General features: G+C 38.7%; 1 protein-coding gene across 1 annotated transcript; it reads left to right on the top strand.

Annotated features, from left to right (window-relative positions):
* The first annotated feature begins 1,463 nt into the window (after positions 1-1,463).
* LOC140924211 (importin subunit beta-1-like) lies at positions 1,464-23,323 on the top strand. Its single transcript, XM_073374246.1, has 26 exons — positions 1,464-1,600; positions 1,742-1,800; positions 2,007-2,189; positions 2,263-2,313; positions 3,735-3,884; positions 5,915-5,991; positions 6,568-6,643; positions 6,723-6,782; positions 7,562-7,651; positions 8,681-8,791; positions 9,757-9,858; positions 10,568-10,739; positions 11,224-11,276; positions 12,282-12,470; positions 12,708-12,838; positions 13,734-13,809; positions 14,161-14,232; positions 14,998-15,060; positions 15,903-16,050; positions 16,495-16,577; positions 17,299-17,406; positions 18,088-18,231; positions 18,772-18,883; positions 19,484-19,598; positions 21,636-21,792; positions 22,570-23,323. The coding sequence occupies exons 1-26, from the start codon at positions 1,561-1,563 to the stop codon at positions 22,573-22,575; spliced, it is 2,628 nt and encodes an 875-aa protein (XP_073230347.1). The 5' UTR covers positions 1,464-1,560; the 3' UTR covers positions 22,576-23,323.
* Positions 23,324-23,384: the final 61 nt, after the last annotated feature.

Raw genomic sequence — 23,384 nt, 5'->3', positions numbered from 1 at the left:
CCTGGGGCCCGTTTCTCGAAAGTCCCGGTAACTTTTCGGGCCCGAAATCAAATATTCAAATCGAAATATAAAGAATAAGAGCGCGGGTCCTGGCTAGCAAACTACTCCATTTTGTTTCACTAACTGATAGTTTTATCATGCTAGATGCAAAACTATTGAAACCTCGATTTTTAATGTAAACGGAGACAACTTACCGGGCCCGTTAATTATCGGGACTTTCGAGAAACGGGCCCCAGGCCCCTTGGTCCCTCGGTCCCCAGAGGTTCTTTCTATGGTTTCCAGTTCCTCTCCTGGTCCAAGATAGACTGCTTGCAGTCCGCCTTTTCTCTTAAAATCTGTCTAGTTCTTACCTCATCCAGCGCGATAGCAAATTAATTAAATTACCTTGACAGCTTCGTTGTCAGCAGTCTCTTATTTTTTCTTCTCGGGCTTACGCCCTCGTTTCTCGCGGCTCGCGGCTTTTGCCGCTCGCGTGCTTAGGTTTCGTGTGCAGTAACTTTGCAAAGAAAAATAAGAGACTGCTCGCAGTCTAGGTCCAACAGGTCTTTATTATTTGTATTTCTATGATCATCTAAGCTAAATTAAGTGCTTTTTAAATCGACAGGAATTGTAAATAGTGTTTTGAATGAATAGTTTTTCTTTTTTTCAAGTGAATTAATTGTAAATAGGATTTTAATAATTGGGATTGTTGTCAATTAAACTTTTTCGTTATTAAAATTTCTATCATCACCATCATCATAATCATCATCATCATCATCACCACCATTATTGTTATTATTATTATTAGGAGCCGATTTACATTTAATGTTTGCATGCGCCAGGAGCCCATCAAATGGTGCCTCCATCTCCCATACAAGCCCTTGGAGTCAACCCTTTCCCGAGTAGATTTATAATTAGAACGGTTCCCAGGGGAGACTTCGCGCGCCGACGGTGGGAAGAGCCAATCACAACGACGAAATGACACTGCTATTGTACTTCATCAAACAGCAGGAAATTCGGTGTTGACAGGCCAAACACAATCATCATAAGCTAGTGAAACGTGACTTTAGCGTTTTCATCCCTCAGAGATTTTCTTTTTTTTCTTTCTAGCGGGTAGATTATACTGTGGAGAGTTTTAAACTCTGACTATGTTTATCTTAATTTTGGTTGCTTGTCTCACATTAAGAGGCCATGAAGATGGTCTGTTACATGCATAATGATTAACTACTAACTGCAGTCTGTAGTTCTGACAGGATTCTTTTTGCGCATATAAATATTTACATTTTTGAATGTTTCTCTCATTCACATTCAATGACCTAAAATTTTTATGTTGTCAAAAAGCTTCCTAGGCGGCGGCTTTCTTTATTTTTATGATTTCATTTCTTTCATTTCATTCTTCCGCCATTCAAATTTCAGAGATATTCCTAGAGGGGGATGGAAACAATGTCAATTGGATCAAACCCTATCACGACGGCGCGAAACTGTCCCTGGTCATTGCCCATTTCAAATTTCCTCCTGTACGGCTGTAAATTTTGTTTTATAGGAGGGAGTGTCTTTAAACGGTTGCTTTCTAAGAAGAAAATGGATCTGACTAAAGTCCTCGAAGCCACGGTTTCTCCAGGTAAAGTTGCTGTATGATTTGACTGATCGGTTGTGACAGGGAAAATTTGTGCGGAGTAAAGCACATGGTCGTCATTGCATGATATGTTTCAAATTTCGCTTACATTTGAATGTTAATATTGATGTTTATTAAATCGTGTAGATCAAAATGAACTTCAAAGCGCTCAACGTTATCTGGAAGAAGCTGCCCAAGGAAATTTGGTAAGAATAGTTAGGCTTAGGTAGCCGTTTAACAGTGGAAAGCTTTCGGTTTATTTTGCGCGCCACCCGGTAGTGGAAGTTAGTTAAGTTTTACGTTCCATTCACTTACTCCACAATGTACAAGTTTCACCAACGGAATTTGTACTTTTCATGGCCTTTAAATTGAAATTTACTCGTTGTCTCATGCGTTTCTTTCGTTTCGACAGCCTCAGTTTTTAGCGGCGTTAGTGAACGAATTAGCTGATGGAGGCAAGTCTCAAGTTGCACGAATGGCTGCGGGGTTACAGCTTAAAAATCAGCTCACATCGAAAGATCCCACTGTCCGAATGCAGTACCAACAACGATGGATCTCCCTATCTGACGAGTTAAAAAATCACGTTAAAACGAGGGTAAGAGACAAAATGAGGCTCGTATTGTTGATATTTTGCGAAGTTCTAAAACAAAACAATTGGTTTCTTGCAGGTTATTCAAACACTAGGAACAGAGAAAGCAAGGCCCGCCATTGCTCCTCAGGTAATCACAAGTTTCCGTTCAGTAGGATCATTACTGTACGAAACTAAACGAAAAACAACCTTTCCTCTCCAAAGTTTTTAAGAACCTGGGAAGTTGTTTTTAATGGTGGTGTTTTTAGATCTTTTGCATACCAGCACTCGTTGTCTGGGGTACATCAGCTTACGAGAAAACCTTTAAAAATAAGCTTTTCTGCCCGTGAACTAGGGATCCACGACTTAGGTGTAATTAACACTGTATCAGAGCTTTTAAGGGTAAAGGCGTGCATTTCAGGAGTATTATTTGCAGTAAAAACCGTCTGCAAGTTCCTGCTGGAGTTATAGTTCTTACAAGTGTTAGATTGGATCAAGGCATGAAGAGAAGAAAAAGTAAAATGACCCAGCTCATTACACAGTGTCTTAGCTAAGGAGAACAAAATGTGAATTTGCATTTATTTAACGCTGCTGTCAACGACTACACTTCATAGTTAATACAGCTGAACAGGGAACAGTGTGAACATGTGTGTTCGCATTTGTTGGACTTTAAACCTGTGGGTCAGTGGATCCATTAATGCTCTGCCACTGCTTCATAAGTACTACCCAATTAACTAGTGGTCATAACTGAGCCCACTGTACCAAGCGTACGGCTACTAGGCCTGGGTTCAAAAACTGTTTTCAAATAACATGGTTTGCGTGCTCAACGAAGATCTTGTTTGATTCATGCAGAAATATATTTGGAGTATGCCAAAATTGGGCAAGGGAAAGAAAGGCTTTTGTGGCAGGGTGGAGGGTGGAACCTGCCAGTCTCATAAATGTGTACACATACCCAACTGTGAAAATTCTTTGCATTTGTTATTGGCTATGGAGTGCCTACACCCCTGATGTGAAAGGTCTTATTTCAGTGTTCTCCTTATCAGGTAGTAACTGTTAAAATTTTCTGCCTGAAGCAACACTTCTTACGGCCTGCAACTGCTTGAAGGTTTACTAAAATTAAACAAGTAGCTTTAAAAAATACGCAAGTTGTGATTTGATCCAATCAAGGAAATGAATGAATGTATGGAAAAGTAGTAGAGTATACACAGCTTTTCTATTTTTATGGGCCATGCACTTTGAAAAGAGAACATTCAAGACAGAGTGAAATTATCGAAATGAAACATTTTAAATTGTTGTTTAAAGAGAACAACGGCCAATTTGCATAAAATAGGTGTCAAAATGAGGGAATGACATTTCAGAGAACATAGCTCCTAAATTTCCCAGTGACGGCAGGGCCATGTCTCTCACTTCTCTCCCCCCCCCCCACCCCCCCAGGAAAGTGTGCTTTTGGCATATATTTTCTGCCTTACCAGTCATGATGGATCCCTTACCTACCGAGCTAAATTTTCAGTGAGAACGCTGCTTTTTTATGAAATAATATATTTTATCTTGTTTCATATTTTTTGCAAAAAGTGTATAGCGGCTATTGCTTGTGCTGAGATACCTAACAGACAGTGGTTGGAAGTGGTTGATATTCTACAAAACATCGCAGTGCAACCAACCAGCGCAGATTCACTAAGAGAGCAAGCACTGGAAGCAATTGGCTATCTCTGTCAAGATATTGTGAGTACCTTATTCATTAACTGTCAGTCCTTTAAACCCTCGTTGTTGCAAATGCGGGTATCCTTCCAAAGGAATTGATTAATAGAGTATTACAGGAAAGGGGTGATGTTGAAATTTTTAGGAAGGCCTCTCATCAGAATTTTACTCTACGTGGCACTGTATCAGTGATTAATTATTACCAATAACTTTTCTTGCATTTCGAAGTTAATGCTGAGCTTGTCACATTATTGTTTGAAAAAGACCAATACTGACACATTTTATACATTGTAAATAGATGATGAAAATGTGCATTGTAACTTTCTAATCTTTCACCTATTTTTAATATAGGTTATTTGTAAATGATGATGTGAATTTTTGTCTTTAGATGATAAAAGATCATTTTCACATCATGTTACAGTGGCCATGTTAGTGCAGCCGACCGATGATGATGATGTTAGTGTACAAAACATTTAAACAGTGGCCATGTTGATACTGTACCAAAATATCCTGTGGGGATTGAACTCTTCTCAAGCAAATACTTTTTGGTTTCAAAAAATTTACATAGCCACTCCATGATCACATGAGTGAAAACAATCTTTTAAAGACATAGTCATCATCATTATTAGTTATTGTTATAGTTATTGGCATCATCATCATCGTCCAGAGTTCGTACGCTTCTTGACAGTCCTTGAAAATTGCAGTCTTTGCCGGAAAGTCCTTGAAGTTTGGTGCTAATGTTATCCAAACCAAAGGAAAAGAGCAACCACAGAAATACTTTCAGGATAAAATTGCTCATGTTGTGGAAGAACTAAAAGAGACATAAGACTCAAGGCTTCGCACTGAATGGAGTCCTTGAAAAATGGGAAATGTGTCCTTGAAAGTCCTTTCAAAGTCCTTGAATGTTTTGTTTAAAAAAGGGTACGAACGCTGGTTGTCATCATCATTATCATAATTATTATTTACCTTTTAACATGTTTCCTGTTTTTTTTTCAATGACACTAACAAGTAAGGAGGAGGTCACTGAAGAGACAAAAATGTTAAAAAACAATGAAACATTTTAATTTCTCCTTTATCTTGGGCTTGCATGTAGATTATACCCTTAAGCTGTAGCTTAAATTGAAAATCTCAAGTGAAAACAGCAAATAAGTTAAATTTACAATGTCTTCAGGAATTACAGTGCAACTACTATAACTGGGGCCACCTAGAAAAAGTTGACCAAAAGTATTACAGGAAAATAACAATACAGTCATGGAAAATTTGTTGTGGGCCAAATAGCAGCTTCTAAAAAAACAATAAGTTACTTGATGCAAAAAAATTAAATATTGATTGCAAACGTTTATCAGGAAAGCAAAATGTTTCAGCAGACAATGTTTTTCTATTCTAAACTTTGCGTACAACACCCATGAGACACATTTTTTTATCATTACCAGTAATTTCTTTGGTAATATTGCCGCGCTTTACAATAACATGTGAACTCAAGTCAAAAATATAACTTTCTTGTGCATTTTTTGTCTCCGTCACCCACTCTAATGGACCTCTGGAAAACACGTGCTTTCTTCAGCAGGTTCAAAAGGTCTCGTCTGTATGTTGTAATTGGTTGATTTTGATCCATGTTGTTTATTTCCTTTTGTGGTAAGTATGATTGACAACCAACTTTCTCGGAATGTATTATTATTTTCCTGTAATCCAATTGGTCAACTTTGTCTAGGTTGCCCCAACTGAGTAGTCACACTGTAAGTGCTTTAATGGGCTTTCAGCAGCTTGACATTAGGGCCATTTATACGAGGAAAAATAAGACACGTCTTAAATAAGACGCGAACTGTACCATTTATACGAGCATGTCTTATCTAATAAGACGCGTCTTAGCTAAGCCGCGTCTTATTTTAGACGAAATGTGCTGTTTATACGGAAAGTTCGTGTCTTATTTAAGACGCGTCTTATGTAAGACGCGTCTTATTTTTCCTTGTATAAATGGCCCTAATATGTTGAAATGCTGATGTTTGTGGAGTGTTCTGATTGTAGTTTTTTCCCTTTTGAACTGTCTTCTTTAGGAACCAGAGCACTTAGTTGATCAGTCACATAAAATTTTGACAGCAATTGTGTCAGGAATGAAAAATGAAGAGCCAAAGTAAGTCTAGATCATTTTGTTATGTTAATTGTTGGGCCGGATTAGGTAACCTTCTCTATAAAATATATACCAGTAACCTGAAATGATCTGGGTCCTTGTAAAGTACGTGAGTTAAACACTTTTGCTTCAGTAGGCGAAAAAAACAAATGTACAAACACTGCTCTTAATTATTATGTATTGGGGAAAACCAAAGATCAATTTGTTTTATTATATAGACACGAGTGTTTTACTGGAAAATATACCACTCGTAACATTCATAAAAACTACATCCGGGAGCTGAGTGGTTTATTTTCCATAATCTCACACGTGAGTTTATCGATGACGTAATTTCGGTCATTTCCCTTTATTATGTTATCGATGTCTTTTTGTCTATATAACAAAAAGAACATTACACGGCAGCTTGAAGATATGAATTTTATTTTCTCGTGGCAAAAACAATATTTTACTCGCTCGCTGTGCTCATTCGTGAAATATTGTTTTGCCACTCGAAAATAAAATTCATATCTTAGCGCCACCGTGTAATATCCTCTATATAATGAACTTGGTTTAACTTTTATGTACAATTTTTGCTCTCAGCCTCCAGATCAGAATAGCAGCCACTAATGCCCTTTTAAACTCCCTGGAATTTTCAAAGCAGAATTTTGAAAGAGAGGTAATTTGGCTTTTTGTTTTCTTCTACTTTATTGTTATCTTGTTTAACTTTTCCATTTTCTGTTTTAATTATCTTTCAGGGAGAACGTAATTTCATCATGCAGGTAGTTTGTCAAGCAAGTGTAGCAGATGATACCCAGGTAATTTTTTTTGTCATCCTCATTTGAAACAATAATTGTTCTTTAGTGCTTGCCATTTTTATGGAAATTTTGGTGAAGATTATCTGACAAAAGGTACTGTTTAATACAAATTTTTAGTCATGCCAGTTCAGTGATTATGTAACCAGACAGTTAATCTGAAGACAGACTCCAAAACTCTGTATTACAGTATACTGAAATTAAAATATAGTGCTTTATTTTAAAGCATGACAAAGACTAAAAGAAATATGTATTGTCAAACAACAACCATAATAACTGCCACAGAAATTACACAAACGGGTGGTTATTTCTACAAATACACATTCAGATCGATTGATCGATCTTTGCATCATACGGGACCCCCATGCCATAACTTATTTTGCTTCTTTGGGGATTTTTTATGCGTGAGGAATGCAGGACACAGAGGTAACAAAATCACTGCCAGTTCAGACTTAGCAAATAATGCTTTAGCTCAGGTTTGTAGAAGTCTAACATTTAAAATATTGCTTCTTCACATATACCACTATGATGCATTGTAATTTTTGTTTGATGATCATTTCCAAATATAAGCTCCAGGAACATATTTTTTAATTAGGCTTTTTAAGTGTGGCGTTTTTATGTCAAATTTGGGTAGCTTATAAATAGAGGGGCATATTTTCAGAATTTTATGATATCTGGTACTTTCTGGGTTTCTCTGACCATCAGAACACATTTTGATTTGTTCATGTCCAACTCATGTTTCTCTGGACTAACTTTTTCGATTTTCCTCATTTTTTTTGTAGCTGAAGGTTGCAGGCTTGCAAAATATTGTGAAGATAATGTCTTTGTATTACCAGCATATGAAGGCGTACATGGGTGATGCATTGTTTCCAGTAAGTTTTTGTTAATTGCCACGTTAGAAAAGGTTTTTTAGAAAATAGGCTGTTTTCGAGTTTCCCTAGTTAAAGCCTCTGTTTTAAAGCAAGGCTAAGTGTGAAGCCACTGATATGAAAATCGATCATTTCTCATTTTCATGCAAATAAGGCCCTGTTTACCTGGAGGGTGGGTAACACTGGTGCTAGGGTTACCCTTGCAACAGGGTTACCCTGGCACTCGCACACTTCTTCTTTTTTTACATGACGTGTTTACAAGGTAGAAGGGTTACCCTAATGCTAGTGTAACTGTACCTACCTGGTAAATGCTCTGCTAGGAATAACTCGCCTACCCGGGAGAACTTTCCTCTGTCATACATGACCAGTAATCTTGACAATTTGAATGGAATATCCAATTTCTGAGCTAAATTATAAACATATGGAAAACTTCCCACCTACCCCTATCCTAAGCCAACATTATCACTCACTTCTCACTCAGGACAAAATGGTGGCCTAGGGGAGGGGTAGGAGGAAAGTCTCCAAGAAACCTAAATTGATCCCATTGAAAATATTTTCCCATTTTTTCTTGAATTTCATGTCGTTTCCATAAAGATTATCTAGTTTTATTTGGATGTGACAAAGGATATCCCACATGGTGAAACACATTAGTAAAGCTGGTAGAGTCGACCCGGGTTATAGGGCAACCCTACCTGTGAAACTTGTTTGTAAACTAGAGGTAACTTTAACCCACTTGCGAGGGTAAGTCTAGTGCAAGGGCGGGGTGTTCATGAGGCATCAGAGATTGGAGAATTTTCCTTTTACCATGCAGAATTCTCTGGCTATGTTCGGTAGCCTCTGACTATTTTTTATTCAAATGTGGAGCCGCTTTCAAAATATTCTCCTGTAACATTACACCTTTCTCTTGCTACTTGAATTCGTAATGAAAACCCTGCAAGGGTAAGTCTCCGGAGTATCCTTTGGCATGCAGAAGCAGCCCCTAGGTTAAATAATGCCCACGCAATCTGTACAATTTTTATTTTGCCCTGTTAGATTTGTATGGAGGCAATGAAATCTGATGTCGATGAGGTTGTTCTCCAAGGAATTGAGTTTTGGTCTACAATTTGTGATGAAGAAATGGACCTAGCTATTGAAGCTGCAGAGGTAATAAGTGATTGATACCCAAGACGTTTACACCTGTCTATTAATTAAGCTTCTGTGTGTTGCTGCGCATGGTGGAGTGTATTAGGTTTCTATTTTCTTTTTGAAATCTGTTGCTGGTTAATCATTTTGATCTGGAAGAAGAATTTTGAATCATTGAAAACATACTTTTTTCGATGGTCTTCCTAAATTAATCCCAGGGCCAAAAAAACTTTCACCAAGGGTTTATGGGTCATTGGAAATCTGGAAAGCCGTGAAATTTAAGAGTTTCATTTTCCAGGTCTGGAAAAGCATGGAATTTTATTTTCAGTCATGAAAAGTTATGGAAAATTGAAGTCATGTTTGGTAGATTTAGTTACTACAGATGTCAAAGCAAGGACAAAGTAAGATAGAGACAAGTAATTAAACACTGCAAACAGCCCTTACTTTGGTGGACAGCAGTGTTTGAGTTTGTTGAACAGAGGTAAAGTGAGAGTTAAGAACAGAATTCCCTTCAGCGCGATAGCAAAATCCACTAGCCCTGGGCTCGCAGACACTATTTTCTTTGCAGGCTGATATCAGCCCACCCTGTCACCGCACCTCTACTGATTTGGCTCTTATGGATGTGAAAGAACTCACACTTCTATCTGTTTAAAGAGTTGGCAGGGGACATACACCCCACGTGTGTGGTCGTAGTCTTAAACATATATGTGTGTGTGTGTGTTGCTTGTAACAGGCTTGTATCCGCTTAATCGAGGCTACATGCCCTTATGATAAAATTGATTATATATCACCTCTCTATCAAATAAACAATGATGTTGATACCTTTTTACATGAAATTTTCGCAACACTTAAATTTTGCCATTTTGCGAAATTTTTGTACTTTGAATCACTTTAATTTCATGATCTTTAGTAAGACACTATTTATTTAACTTATCCTTGAAGCAAATAGAACAACTTCATTTACAAGAACGTTTTATTTTGATCAGGCAGCTGAATCTAACAGGAAGCCAGAGCAGTCCAGCATGTTTTATGCTAAAGGAGCTTTGGAATTTATAATTCCATATTTGATAGATTGCCTCATGAAACAGGTTAGATTAAACTCCACAACTCCATTTTGTAAGAACTAATTATTTTTAAGGATTACAATGATCTGTGACATAAATCCCATTTAAAGGAAAATATATAACTCTTAAAGTACCATCGTTACATTTTTATCAAATATCTTTTGTCTCCGACTCCTAATACCCATACCATAATCAAACAATTGGTTCGAGTTGTTATTCAAAACAATAATTTGAGAAAAGTTTCACCAATAAAAAGTGTGAATGTTTCACATTTGTTGCGATATTATGACCGTTAATTCAAAGGGCCCATGTATGGGACACTTTTTAAGCTACCCGAAAGTAGCAACCTCCTAATGACCCTCCCGAAAGTGGCAAAGGAAAAGGGTGCTAAATACACGTTCGTATTTTAAACGAGTTTTTTAGCTCCTCGACGTAACATGTCAAACTAAATGATTGATTGGTTGATTGATTGAAATTAACTAGGTCGTTACTTAACCCTTTAAGTCCCAAAAGTGACCAACATCACTTTTCTCCTAACAATATCCATACACTTTCAAGAGATAAAGTTAAGAGAATTAATAAAATGATCACCATAGAGAAAATTCCATGATCTTTTATCAAATTCTCTCAACTAATTCTTAAAGGAGATGTCTGGAGATCAGTTTGGAGAATTTGTATGTGGATATTGGGGCTTAAAGGGTTAAGGTGAATTGTTTTGACCCATCATTTACAGGAGGAATTTGATGATGAAGATGACTGGAATCCTTGTAAAGCTGGTGGTGTTTGTCTTATGCTGCTAGCCCAGTGCACTGAACATCACATCGTTCCTCATGTTTTGTCATTCATTAAAGAAAACATCAAAAACCCTGACTGGAAAAGAAGAGATGCTGCTGTAATGACATTAGGTGGGTTCATGTTATTTGGTTTTGAGGCTGGGAGAGGTAAATGCAGCCAAACTCAAGCATAACAGGTCAAAGGGTAACCGTAAACTGCCAGTATTATTGAGCAAGGTGTGCCAAAACTTATGTCCGATTGTACAGGACACATAGAAATTTAGTTCGGACATGAAAAACTTTAACTTGACTTGTCCATGGGAAAAGCACATTTTTTAGTAGAGAAAATACCGAAACAGTCGAAAGTTGACTTCAAATCTTATAGTTTAAAAGCAAACCTCATACTTGACAAAAGAAGGTGAAATATTCCTTTTAACTTCGCCATTCCATGGCGATTTCATTTGTTTTTATGAGCTCCATTTCAGGTTTAAGTCAAAAATAATTTACAAGGTCCCAAGGATAATTGGCCAGAGTGGAAAATACCGTAATATTTTTTAAAATGCGGTTTGTGTGGTGCTTCATGTAAACCTTACGTATGCAGTATTTTTTTTTTCAGGTGCAATTCTTGAAGGACCTGACCCCAAATATCTGCAAGAACTTACGACTGAGGTGAGATTGAGTCTGTTAAAATAGAACTATCTAAGTTGCAAAGCATACTTAGTAGGGACCTTAAGATCTGATGACAGCCTTGGCATTAAGAACATCAACAAAGCAATAGGTTTAATAAGCAAAACAACCACTTTGCTCATACATCATGCCTTTTAATATATTTCTTTGTCGTCACTGCATGACTGTGATGTAAAAATAACCAATTTCACGTTTACAGAGGATGTAAAGAAAGAGCGACAAATTTTTTTTCTATTTCTGAACTTGGATAGTGTTCTTAGAATTTAACTATTGGAGGGTTTACCTACATATGACACAGTAAGTGAGTTAGAATAGTATCAATGCAGATCGAAAGATTGCAATTCACTGCTGCCGTTGAGTGATGTGAGGGTAATTTCCACTCACTCCATCGCTTGTCATCGTGATTAACTAGCCAGTCATGAGGGGGTTGTACTTCATGTTTCAAGCTTTTCACAACATGGGTGATAGAGTCGTACCTGGATGACAGTGCACTGCCATTAGTCATTCATAATTCTTGGTCCAGGGTGAGCCAAACCTATGTCCAATGGTCCGCTACAGGTACAGATTTAGTTTGGACATGTAAACTTTGACATGACTTGTCCGTGGGACAAGCACATTTTAAATAAGAAATAGTATGGAAACAGTTGAAAATTGACTTCAAATTACCAAGACATAACTCATTCCCAGGCTCAAAGCAACAGAGAAAAGAAAAAATCTGGGATACTAGCAAAGAATTAAGTGAATCAAGAGAAAATCTTTAAATACTCTAGTTTCGAGCAAAGCAGTTTGGACAAGGACTCTTGGGTTTCGGAAAACCAAATTTAATATAGTGCTTGCCCGAAGGACAAGTGGATAAGAGAATTTTTCTCTTACTCTGTTGGTCACAGCTGACATTTTAAACTTAGTACTTTTAGCCTTTTGAGTGCCTTCTTGCTGCTAATTTTCTCTCATTTGAAGCGAGTGTTTGAAGAAGGGTTTCTTTTGCAGTTAATGCCCTCACTCATAGAGTCAATGCAAGATCGTAGTGTTATTGTAAGAGATTCTGTGGCGTGGACTCTTGGTCGGATATGCGAGATATTGCCACAAATAGCTATTGACCGTTTCCTTCAACCACTTGTGGACGCTTTGTTAGCTGGCCTTGATTCTGAGCCCCGCGTTGCTGCCAATGTATGCTGGGTAAGAAACTACATTTTATCTTGTAAAAATGCAGAAAAATAAACCAGGCCTTCCAAAGGTAGAAACGACAGGCAACATTGACAGTGACAATCCAATTTTTAAGTTAAGTTAAAATGACGTCTGTTCACTTTTTTTAACATACTGAAGGAAATGGAATAAGAATATAAGTTTGAAATAGCATGGATTCACATTTTAATGATATGAGGAAATAATACTCTGGCTGGGTTGTGTTTTCAGGCATTCAACTCTCTTGGTGAAGCAGCATACGATGCTGCCCCAGTTCCAGACGAGGAAGAAGAACCACCAACTTATGCTCTATCCATGTGGTTTTCTCAAATATTAAGCAAGCTCCTTGAGGTCACCGTAAGGTATGTGATGGCCATCTGACATTTTTCTGAAATTTGCACTACTACTACTACGTACTGCTGCTACTGCTTCTACTACTACTAGAGAGGCATAATGGATTTACAATGAATAGACCTTTTTACCAATACTCCGGCCATATTGAATTAATTTGATTTAAGGAGTATTATAGGATGCCCAGGGGGGCATGAGCACATTTCGTTTGTATTTTCGAGTTGTTTTCGGGACATTTTTTCTTAAAGTTTTCTTAGAATAAGATTGTAATGGGAAAAAAGTTCCTTGTGCCTTGTTCTGATGTAGTAATGATCGCCTTTTTTCGTGAGAAATATACAGTGAAAGACCACATTTCTAATAATAAACTAGAAAAAGGCGATCATTATTACATCAAAACATGGCATAAGGATCTTTTTTCCCATTACAAGCTTTTAGAAAAAATGTCCCAAAAAGTGCTCGAAAATACAAAGGAAATGTGCTCATGCCCCCTGGGGATCCTATAATACTCCTTAAATCGAATTAATTCAATAGTTTGAGAATTTCATGTACGTATATGGGGGGGGGGGGGGGTGGGTGGGGAACTATAATTACCCTACTGCAGTCTTTTTTTCTTCTGTTTATAGGTTTTCACAAGATTTGAATAAAGTTGTTGATTAATTCAATTTTTTTTAAAAAAAATATTATTATTATGTAAACACCAAAATGCTAATGTTCCCTAATAAGTGCACATTTATTATTTGAAGTGTAGACTTTCCTTTATGAATTTTTAAATTCATTTTTAGAAAGTTAAAAAAATATTATTCAATATCTTTGGATAGCTAACCTGCGAACGCAGACACATTTCTGGTCATCATGCCCCCTTTGGCACAATTTAATATATAAGGTGTTTTTCATCTTTTTTTGTAGACCTGAAGCTAACCAAGGAAACCTTAGAAGTGCAGCGTATGAAGCTATAATGGAATTAATAAAAAATAGTGCTAAGGTATATAAATACAGTAGAACCCCGCTAACTTGAACTCCTTAATAGAAAATGCTTTGATCTTCTACCAAATTCTCTCAACTTATTCCTTAAGGAAATGTATAAAGACCAGTTTGGAGAATTTGTAAGTGGATATTGGGGCTTAAGGAGTTAACAGGATTCTTCTGTATTGAGCTTCTTTGTGTGACAATGATGCACATAGTGTGTCGTGATAATGATTGGAAGTCTTTCAATGTCTTGTTGTTTTTACCAATTTATCATGTCCTTTTTTTCTTAGGACCTCAGTGTTCAACTGAGCAGTGTTACTGTGAGGAGAAGTTAAATGTTGATCATTCTCTTTTTCTCTTTTCTCAGGACTGTTATGAAATTGTACAGAAAACAACGCTGATTATTCTAGAAAGACTCCAGCAAGTCCTAATGATTGATGTAAGCTAACCAATCACTGATGACACAGTCTCTTTTTTCATCCTTCACTTCTTGGTCATTTTTTTATTATCATGTAATCGCTTTCATCATGATTACAATACTGAAAAAGACTAGGGAAAAAAATACGTTTGAACAAGACACAAAAACGAAGGACGAAGGTGCGGGACACACAACAGAGCAAGGCTCCAAATTAAGTGTGCCCTTATTGAAAATACACAAATACTAACTATGTAAACATTAAACATTATAAAAAGTATAAAAATCCCATTTGTAAAAACGATAAGAATGAATCCCTCCCGCAGCAGTAGCAGCAGTTACCAGCTAATAGAAGATTACGTGACCTACTGCATTTGCAGTAGATCGACTTCCAGGTGTTACAGTTAGTGACGTCATAGTTTGTACGAAAAGCAGCCGAATAGCGTTGGAGTACATGAGATTTAAACGGATTAAGAGAACTAAGAGTACGAGTGGATTCAGGTAACGTATTCCAGAGTTTAGCAATACGATTAAAGTAACTAAATTGAAAGAGCTTTGTACGGCACTTGGGAATTAGTACGTCTTGATCAGAGCTATGGCGAGTGAGATGAGTGCCTTTAGGCTTGACATAATCAGCTATGGGTAAGGTGTAGTGGCCAGCGCGACACTTGAAATAGAAACTTCAATTTCTATATATTTTTTTGGCATCCTTTAAAAAGCCTCCTTCTTGGAAAGACAAGAAGTTAATGATGTTTAAAGGCAGTGAATACTGTACTTTTTTTTTTGCAGAAAAATATGTCTGACAGAAGCCAATATAATGACCTTCAGTCTCTCCTATGTGCTACACTCCAGGTAAAGCCAAACTAAGTCTATCCAGCACTTGATGACCAGTTAATAGAGGTGACAACAATAGGGACTTTAAGATCCAACGACGCGACGGCGACAAGAACGTCGCTTAAAAAGTGAATATGCGTTCTTTCAGTCTTTATAGCGATTATTCCTACCCACTTACTTTATCAATTGTAGGCGAACCCCCCTGAAGCTGAATTTCAAGGGACCATAGCCAAGCTCAGAAAGAGAAATAAAATTTCGTCGTTGCTTGTTTACGTCCTCCGTAAAAAGCGAAATTAGGCATTTTCACGTCGCAGTCGTGCAAAAACGGGAAAGAAATGTACAAAAAAGTGTGATGCACGTGCGAAATTGCGGTTTTGCTGATTAAACCTATTGTTTTTTTGACGTTCTCGTTGTCGTCCGCGTCATTGGATCTTAAAGTCCCTATTGGGAGAACTCTCGTTGGAACAGCCAAAAGGTGGACGCTTAATAGAAGTTTAATTTCCCATTCTTTTTTACAATTATTTCAAGACTTTAAATACTGGCCGCTGAATAGATGGTGGCCGCTTAATGGTGTCATTTATTAATTGAAACCATTGTGTGGAGTTATTATGCTTGTTGGGAAAATTTAACAAAAATAATGTGACATTACAGTATTCACTAGTGGCAGAGGCTCAAAACGAGCACCTGAAGTCTTGTTCAGTTCTTTCGTAGGCTTTTGCATTCTCATTTGACGTTGCACTGTCTTAGCCCAAGACTTACTGTAACCTGTCTGCGACCGCCATGATGGAAAAGTTTCACTATATTGTAACAGGCTGAGGCCTTGATATTCTAACCCATATTTTCTTTTGTGATTCCAACAGAGTGTTCTGCGGAAAGTGAACCCCTTAGACGCATTACAGATTGCTAATCCAATTATGAATGCCCTGCTTCAGATGCTTAGTTTTGGTGATAATGTAACAGGTGGGGTCCAAGAAGATGCGCTCATGGCCATAGGCACTCTTGTGGAGGGTATGTGACTTTTGATTGTTATTATCATTATCATTATCATTATTATCAGACGGAATGGCTACATGGATAAAAGTGCATAGTGCATCTGTTATGTCTATTGTTATCAGCAACAGTGTCTGGCTGGTTGGCTGATTTGGCTTTGTTTGTCTGCCTCTCTGTTCATTGGGCTTATTTAACAACAGAACGGGAACGTTAGTTGACGACGGGAAAGCGCGCAGAAAGGACTGTGCACGGCTTCCGATGCTCAATTTGCCGCTGTACCATTGGCCAAGCCAGTTCTTAGATTTGCGTGCGCCGTCGTCAACTGACGTTTGGGTTCTGTTGCTAAATCAGCCCATTATTAGTTACTGTATTTTATAATTTCTCAAAGCAGACACTCGTTTGAGCTTTGAAGTTAAAGGTGTGTTTGAGTTTTGACAACGTTGTCATTACCTGTGTTTCTAGTTGTTGGTGAGCAGTTTGTGACATACATAGAAGCATTTAAACCATACTTATTAGAAGCACTCAAAAACAAAGCTGAATACCAGGTAATAACTTTTTGTTTCTTTCCTTTTGAAGAACAACGCCAGTAATTGCGCGTTTGCGGCCTACTGACATTCCAGGGCTACAACCAGTTGCAAAAATGTTGATACACTAAGACGAAAAACTGGCTCTTTTTGCTCAAAATCTGCTAATCACATATCTGTGAGATAAAACACTCAACCTCCCCCCTCTCCCTCCATTCAAAGTTGTTCCTCAAGTTCTGAGCATGGTCTTGTATAGCTAGCAACTTTGACAAGGAGGAGGGGGGGGGGGGTCTCAAGCTCATGATCAATAATAATGGACAGTCCTTTTAAGCCGAAAGAAAGTTTCAGTTGCAACTGTTTGTAGCAGTTTGTTATATGAACCTACGGTCTGATTAGCTCCCAATAGTCTCCCGTGGCTCAGTGGGAGAGCGTCTGGACTGTCATAGGTTCGACTTCCTTTTGGGAGAACTCCCTTTTTTTTTCAAGTCGCCTGAATAACCATAGCCTGTTCCAAGCGTTCAGAAAAATTGACGAGGTGGAAAAACGAGGGGATACTTAACTTGCTCCCCACCATCTAAACGCCGCGTTCTACTATCTGAACGCCTGCATGAAACAGGCTAGAATAACCATTCCAACATATTGAGCCTTTCGAGTCCCCAGTCGTTGGCGATCGCTCATTTAGGGAACTTGTTTTTTCGATCTCATCGTGCTCATATATTTGTTTTTTGTTGTTGCGCTAAAGGTTTGTGTGGCTGCTGTGGGGCTGGTGGGAGACATTGCTCGAGCTTTGGGATCAAATATAGTGAGTTACAGTGACCTTTTTATGCAGATTTTACTGGAAAACCTGGCGGTAAGTTGACTCTTTCGCCGATTACTGGTCGTTTCGGTACAAAATTGTTTTGATGTAAGTCGTTTCGATACAAGTCGAAACGATACAAAGTCGTTTCGATACAAAATCGTTTCGATACAAAATCGTTTCGTTATAAGTTTATTCAGTCTAAGTGTAGGTAGTTTCACGCACTTGGCTTAAAGAACGTAGAATATTCACCCCAAATGCTAACGCGCAAACTACACTTGAAGTGGTCAAAATTTTTGTGCAATTTCAATGCTTGAGTTCGTATGACTTGTTCGAAACGACGGGTTTCGCTTGGTGTTTTGCTTTTTGTGACACTTGACCTGTACGGTGTCAGGCTTTTTATGGCAGCACAAGTGATTTTCAGTTGTTACTCCCTCTCAAAGATCGTACCGGATAGGTCTTCTATTCACAAATAAAACGCCAGCTTCGGCGCGAAAGTTTGTGCCGGGGCGCCGCTGTGACACGATGCCCTTGAGAGTGAGAAACGAAAACGTTCCCCCTTCGCTCCAGCTTTCGCGCAATAACTCGATCGGAAACGCTTGCTACGCAGGCTAGCATCACGCTTGTATTATGCGATGAAGTTTGAAACATTTTCGTTTCTGTTTGCCATCATGATTGCTTAAACCTCCTTTAAGCTTTGTATATTCAACAAATATTAATTTCTGTTTCCCACAGGATGTAACAGTTCACAGAAGTGTCAAACCTCATATCCTCTCTGTGTTTGGTGACATAGCCCTGGCCATCGGACCTAACTTTAAGACGTACTTCGACGTTGTCATAGCTACTCTAAATCAAGCCTCGGCAACGTCTGTTGACAAAGTAAGTATAGTCAGTCACTGTCAACAACAACAGTCCTATTCAGGATGATCAAACTCAACCTACTTTTGAAATGACTCCTGGGTTCAAACCTTTCACAAAGTAATTACAGTTTGTCGCTGTTTCTGATGTTTTTGTATTCTGTTCTAAAGGCGCATTTAATGTTGTAACATTCCGTAATCCCTTTTGGATTTCAAGTTGGAAAGTGGCGTGTCATTAGAAACTTTAAGATTCGACGACGAGAACTCCTACGTAGACAAGATTTAACTTAAAGTTATTTCAAGTTGTCTAACTTGAGGTATTCTCCAAAAATATACACCCCGGAAGTCATCGTACATTTCTTCACCACAAAAGTAAGCACGGATATTTTCATTGAATTCGGGGCAAAATGATAAAACTTCTGATATTTAATAACTTATCCATGTAATATCCTCTATTTCTTTAACAAGATAGAGCGCATTTTCTAACAAAGTTTTAATTAAAGTGAACAAACAAGAATAAGTTGTGGACTGAGAGGGTCATTTCTGTTTACTTTATATACAGAATGACTACGACATGGTGGATTATTTGAATGAGCTTAGAGAAGGCTGCTTAGAGGCTTACACTGGAATTATCCAAGGGCTAAAGGGTGAAGTACCTGAGGGAACCGTGAATGGTAAGTACTTCGTGGGCTTCAGTCATATAAGGGAGTTTTAAAAAGACTCGCTGCTTAGCGTTGGATCCCATCGGCTTTAAACCATTTGGACACTTGTTGAATTTACACAACGTCCAACTATATTATCCTTATCGCTTCGGTTTCACTTGTACTGTAGATGTATAGTGTGGACGCGATAAGGAATACCAAGAAAACTAGGAATACCACGTTGTGTAAACAGCTCGCTCTGGGATTTGATCACTTTTATTTTTACGGTTTTAGGCTAATAAATTGTCCAAGGGGAACAAAAATCTTGAACCCAGTTTCACGTAAGACGTCGTTGTGAACATTGAAGACTGACATAAATCGTAAAACCTCTCGTAACATTAACTTTTACATCGTTTTTGATAACGTAACCTCGATGTCCTTGGCGCAAGTACGCGTACACAAAATTGACATTATGGATTTCTTGGTAAAGAATTCTTGACCACTGATGTGAATAAATCAGCACTCGAGATTTGCACTCAACAGCACTCGAATCCATTTTCGCGTAGGATTTGGGCTCTGACGGGAGATTGGACTGAAGTCGTGGATTTCTGAATTGTGTTCTTTTTCTTACAGCGGATCTCACTGTGCTTAACCGCCATATTATGCACATCATACAATTTATTGAACTCGTAGCAACAGACCAGGACCATTCTGAAAGCAACGTGTCTAGTGCGTGCGGTCTTGTAGGGTAAGTTAAGGAAATTCATTGTCCTTTAGGCGCCCAGTTATAGATGAAGAAGGAGAAATAAGCTTAAGGTTATGTTCACAGTATACCGCATGGCTCTTAAGCCGGCACGAAAACTTTACCGGGTAGAGCTTCTGTTCATACATAAGAACGGTGATTTCGGCGCGATTTCTGAAAGTTAGCGAAGCTGCGCTGCGCAGATCTCGAAAGTGGAGCGTCACATATCGGATAGGTTACGTGTCACATCATCGTGTAGTGTGAACAGGTGATTTGGGACCGTAACAGAGGTGAATAAGTAGGAGCCAGGACTGGGATCCACTAAGACGAAACGGGAAGTAATCATTTAGGGGTGAGAACTGGGAATTAGTTCACCTACCCTCTAGGCCAACCTCTCCGGCACGATGTTCGGCGTGGGTGAACTTTTGAACTTTTGAACTTTATTTTTTATTTAAACACGGTAAATCTATCAGATAAAATAATAATAATAAAAAATTACAATCTACTTTAATCTATATAAACATGATCTAAAAATTTAAATAGTAAAGATAGAGAAAATAAAGGAATTCTGCTTTACATAGATGCCGTGTGCGTTTTATCGATTCAGTGAAAGAAATCGCGACAACCATTTCGAAAAGATTTAAGTGATTTTGCTTTCCGCAATTCAGGGGACAAGCTGTTCCAGATAACCGCACCATTATAGCTAAAGCTATTTTTCAAGAAATTGGTGCGGGGCAATGGAACAGCTAGTTTGTTTTCAGAGTTCCTTAAATTATAAGGTGGATTATATTTAGTGAAAAGAGAACCAAGATAGTCGGGCGCAAGACCATGTATAGATTTATAGACCATGGTGGCCACTTGTATTTGTCGCTGAGTATCCAACCGTTTCCAGTTGAGTTGCTCAAGAAGAGGATCAGCGCTTGTGTCATAACTGGAGAAGGTTAGAATACGGGCAGCCCGGTTTTGCAACTTTTGGAGCTTATTCGAAAGACTTTTGTTACAATGCCCCCAGACCTCGCTGCAGTAATTAAAGTACGGTTGAACTAAGGCATTGAAAACGGACTCCAATGTGGTTCGATTAACAAAAGGCCTACAACGTTTAATTACTCCAATGCCCGATGCGATTTTCTTGGCTATTTTTTCAATGTGCATATTCCATGAACGACTTGTTCCAGTTCTATGCCGTTGCTGTTTATACTTGGCATGCGAAAACAGCCATTTCTCCGCGCCGCTAGGCAAGTTTACGGTTTCAGTGAACTTTAACAGGGTTGAATTATATTTATAGCTTGCGTTTTATCAAGCAAAGGAAAATGGAAAAACGCAGAATGGATTCAGTTTATAGGCCCCTGTCAAAGTTGATTGGGTGCGGCCTCTGCCAGTTTTTGAATTAAAAGTTAACTTATGGAATTTGAAACATTTCGGGAAAGAAAAAAAGTACAAACCAACGAATTTTGTGATAACGAAAATCTACCACGAGTTAGTAGCTCTTCGAATGGCGTTGTAATGACTTCATGAATCATTTACTCCCTTTACCAGCCAAACGAGAAACGCGCACGGCCGAATCGTAAGCTTTTTTATCAAAACATCATTCAGGCACAATTTGTTCTTGGACGTTTTAAGTGTCAGTTCACACAAACGTACAAGAAACTTCAATAAAACAAGCAAAATGTTTTACCTGGTTTTAACATGGGCAGAGCTATCCTCCAGCAAATGATATGCCTTTCCATAAAGTCTTTTTTCGACTTTTTCCTGTGCTGATAACAATGTTTTTTCTTTCTTGTTGTCCTCAGTTCGCTTATTGTCAGAAACGCCGTTCAGGTTAAATTCCCGCCAAAAACGCGGGTTGGCCTTATGATTTCCCGCCAAAATGCGGAGTATAGCACTGGGTTATTTCTTGTGTGACATTTCACAGTGGCTTACATATAGGTGGTGGACTGTCGCGACCACCATGAGAGGCTGCGATCCTATTGGTTTGCACCAAGGATTACTTAGGGATAACATTAGTTACCTCAGTGACAATGCAATATTTTTGTTTTTTTGCAGTGATATTTGCTCCGCTTTCGGGGCACAAGTGCATCCGTATCTAGAAAAACAAGCTATAAATGAACTTTTGCAAGAAGGAAGACGATCAAAAACTCACAAAACCAAACAAGTCGCCACTTGGGCCACTAAGGAATTACGCAAGCTCAAGCAACAACAGGTGAGTTATATCGTAATCTGATTTTTTCGAAATTCTCAAGTCTAAATCTTCACACTGTGTTTTAGCCACACTCCAGTGGGCCTCTGCCATGTGCCGCTGAGTGATAATAGGCTTATGAATTCGAATTGTTTACTGAACGAAAGCTCTTCTCTATTAATGCCTCGTATCACTCCAGTGCGCCTGTGCCATGTGCCGCTGAGCTACAACAGGCTCATGAATTCGAGCTGTTGACTGAACGAAAGCTCTTCTCTATTAATGCGAGCTCCGTATTACTCCTGTGTGCCTGTGCCGTGTGCCACTGGGCGACAACAGGCTCATGAATTCGAATTGTTGCCTGGAGGAATGTTTTTGTCTATAATGACCCGGAATGTGACTTTTCATTTCAGTCTTTCTCGGTCAGCAAAGCCCAAACATACGCAATTATCATTAACAACTTCGGCACTGTGTGATTTGCATATGTCCCGTTAGCACGTCAGATCTGGCGGAAAAATCGCCAAAGACTCCTCTCCATAGCTCAGCAAAGCCCCCATAGTTTCGTAGGTGGGAAATTTCGTAAACGCCACTATTGTGTGACGCAGGTAATTTCATGTCTTGCATACAAGTGTAATGAAGTTAAAGTATCAGACATCATGGGCTGTACATGGTCGAGACTATTGTTAGAAAGGGTGTGATTGAGTCCTTGAGGTTGATTTGAGCGTTCAACAATACCAAGGTCGTTGATATAGATGCTGTACGCTTAGCAACACACTAATATAAACCATTCTCCTTTTTCCCTAGAATTGATCACGTGACGGCGACAATTGAGCGAGCGTGCGAGAGTGCGTGAGAATCGAGCACCCAAGCGGTCAAGAGACGTGCGTGGCGAGCGAGCGTGTTACCCCACCCCTCCCCTGAAAAAGAAACAGGCTGGACAAGAAGCCTTTTCGACGAACCAAAGACAGTCAACTTTGTAATCACGTGACGACAGTTTATAAAACTTGGCGGCGGCGAGGCGATAAATATTGGAGTCCGCATACAACGCTGAACCTACCTTCGTGTTTCAGCCGGAGTTAAAGAGAGAGATATCCACTTGGCCTTACAACTTAAAGTAAGGAACATGAACGGAGTACTTCTTCTAAATTGCGAGGCTCGACTATTTCAAAGACATTGGAGAAAACCTGTCGTCTTGGTGATAAAGACATATCCTCCCCCTCAGGGGAAAACAGTAACCCCCCACTCTACCCTACTGAAATCTACACTGCTTACGCGGAAAATATTACCTAGACAAGTTGTATAGACCCTTCGAGAATTAATGTGGCTTGGGGAAGCTTTTTGCGTGGTGTATTTGTTTTGTATTAGCTGTGTATCTGCTCTCCTCTGGTAGTATAAAAAAGAAGTTATTTTTCTGGAAGATTTGGTAAGTTGGACGATGAAGAGACGAATTTAATGTACAGTGAATTTTGCCTTTGTAGAAAAAAGCATCGTTCAGCGAGGGAAGGGCGATAAAAATTAATGGATACTTAACAAAGCTATTAAAAGCAGTTATCTAGTAGCGGCATGGTGTGTTTTTTCGCCTTAAATGCCATTCTAAAATGTACATCCTTCCCGTTTAG

Source organism: Porites lutea, chromosome 14 (assembly GCF_958299795.1).
Source record: "Porites lutea chromosome 14, jaPorLute2.1, whole genome shotgun sequence".
NCBI classification, from domain to species: domain Eukaryota; kingdom Metazoa; phylum Cnidaria; class Anthozoa; order Scleractinia; family Poritidae; genus Porites; species Porites lutea.
Note: the sequence above shows the minus strand (reverse complement) of the source record. Positions and strands in the feature narration are given on the sequence as shown.

What these genes read in the sequence shown, in the direction of transcription:
- LOC140924211 (XM_073374246.1), top strand. Translation starts at nt 1,561, where the DNA reads ATGGATCTGACTAAAGTCCTCGAAGCCACGGTTTCTCCAG. An exon ending in ATGAAAAATGAAGAGCCAAA is followed by an intron (nt 5,992 to 6,567) that starts GTAAGTCTAGAT and finishes TTTTGCTCTCAG; the next exon opens with CCTCCAGATCAGAATAGCAG. An exon ending in CATAGGCACTCTTGTGGAGG is followed by an intron (nt 16,051 to 16,494) that starts GTATGTGACTTT and finishes CTGTGTTTCTAG; the next exon opens with TTGTTGGTGAGCAGTTTGTG.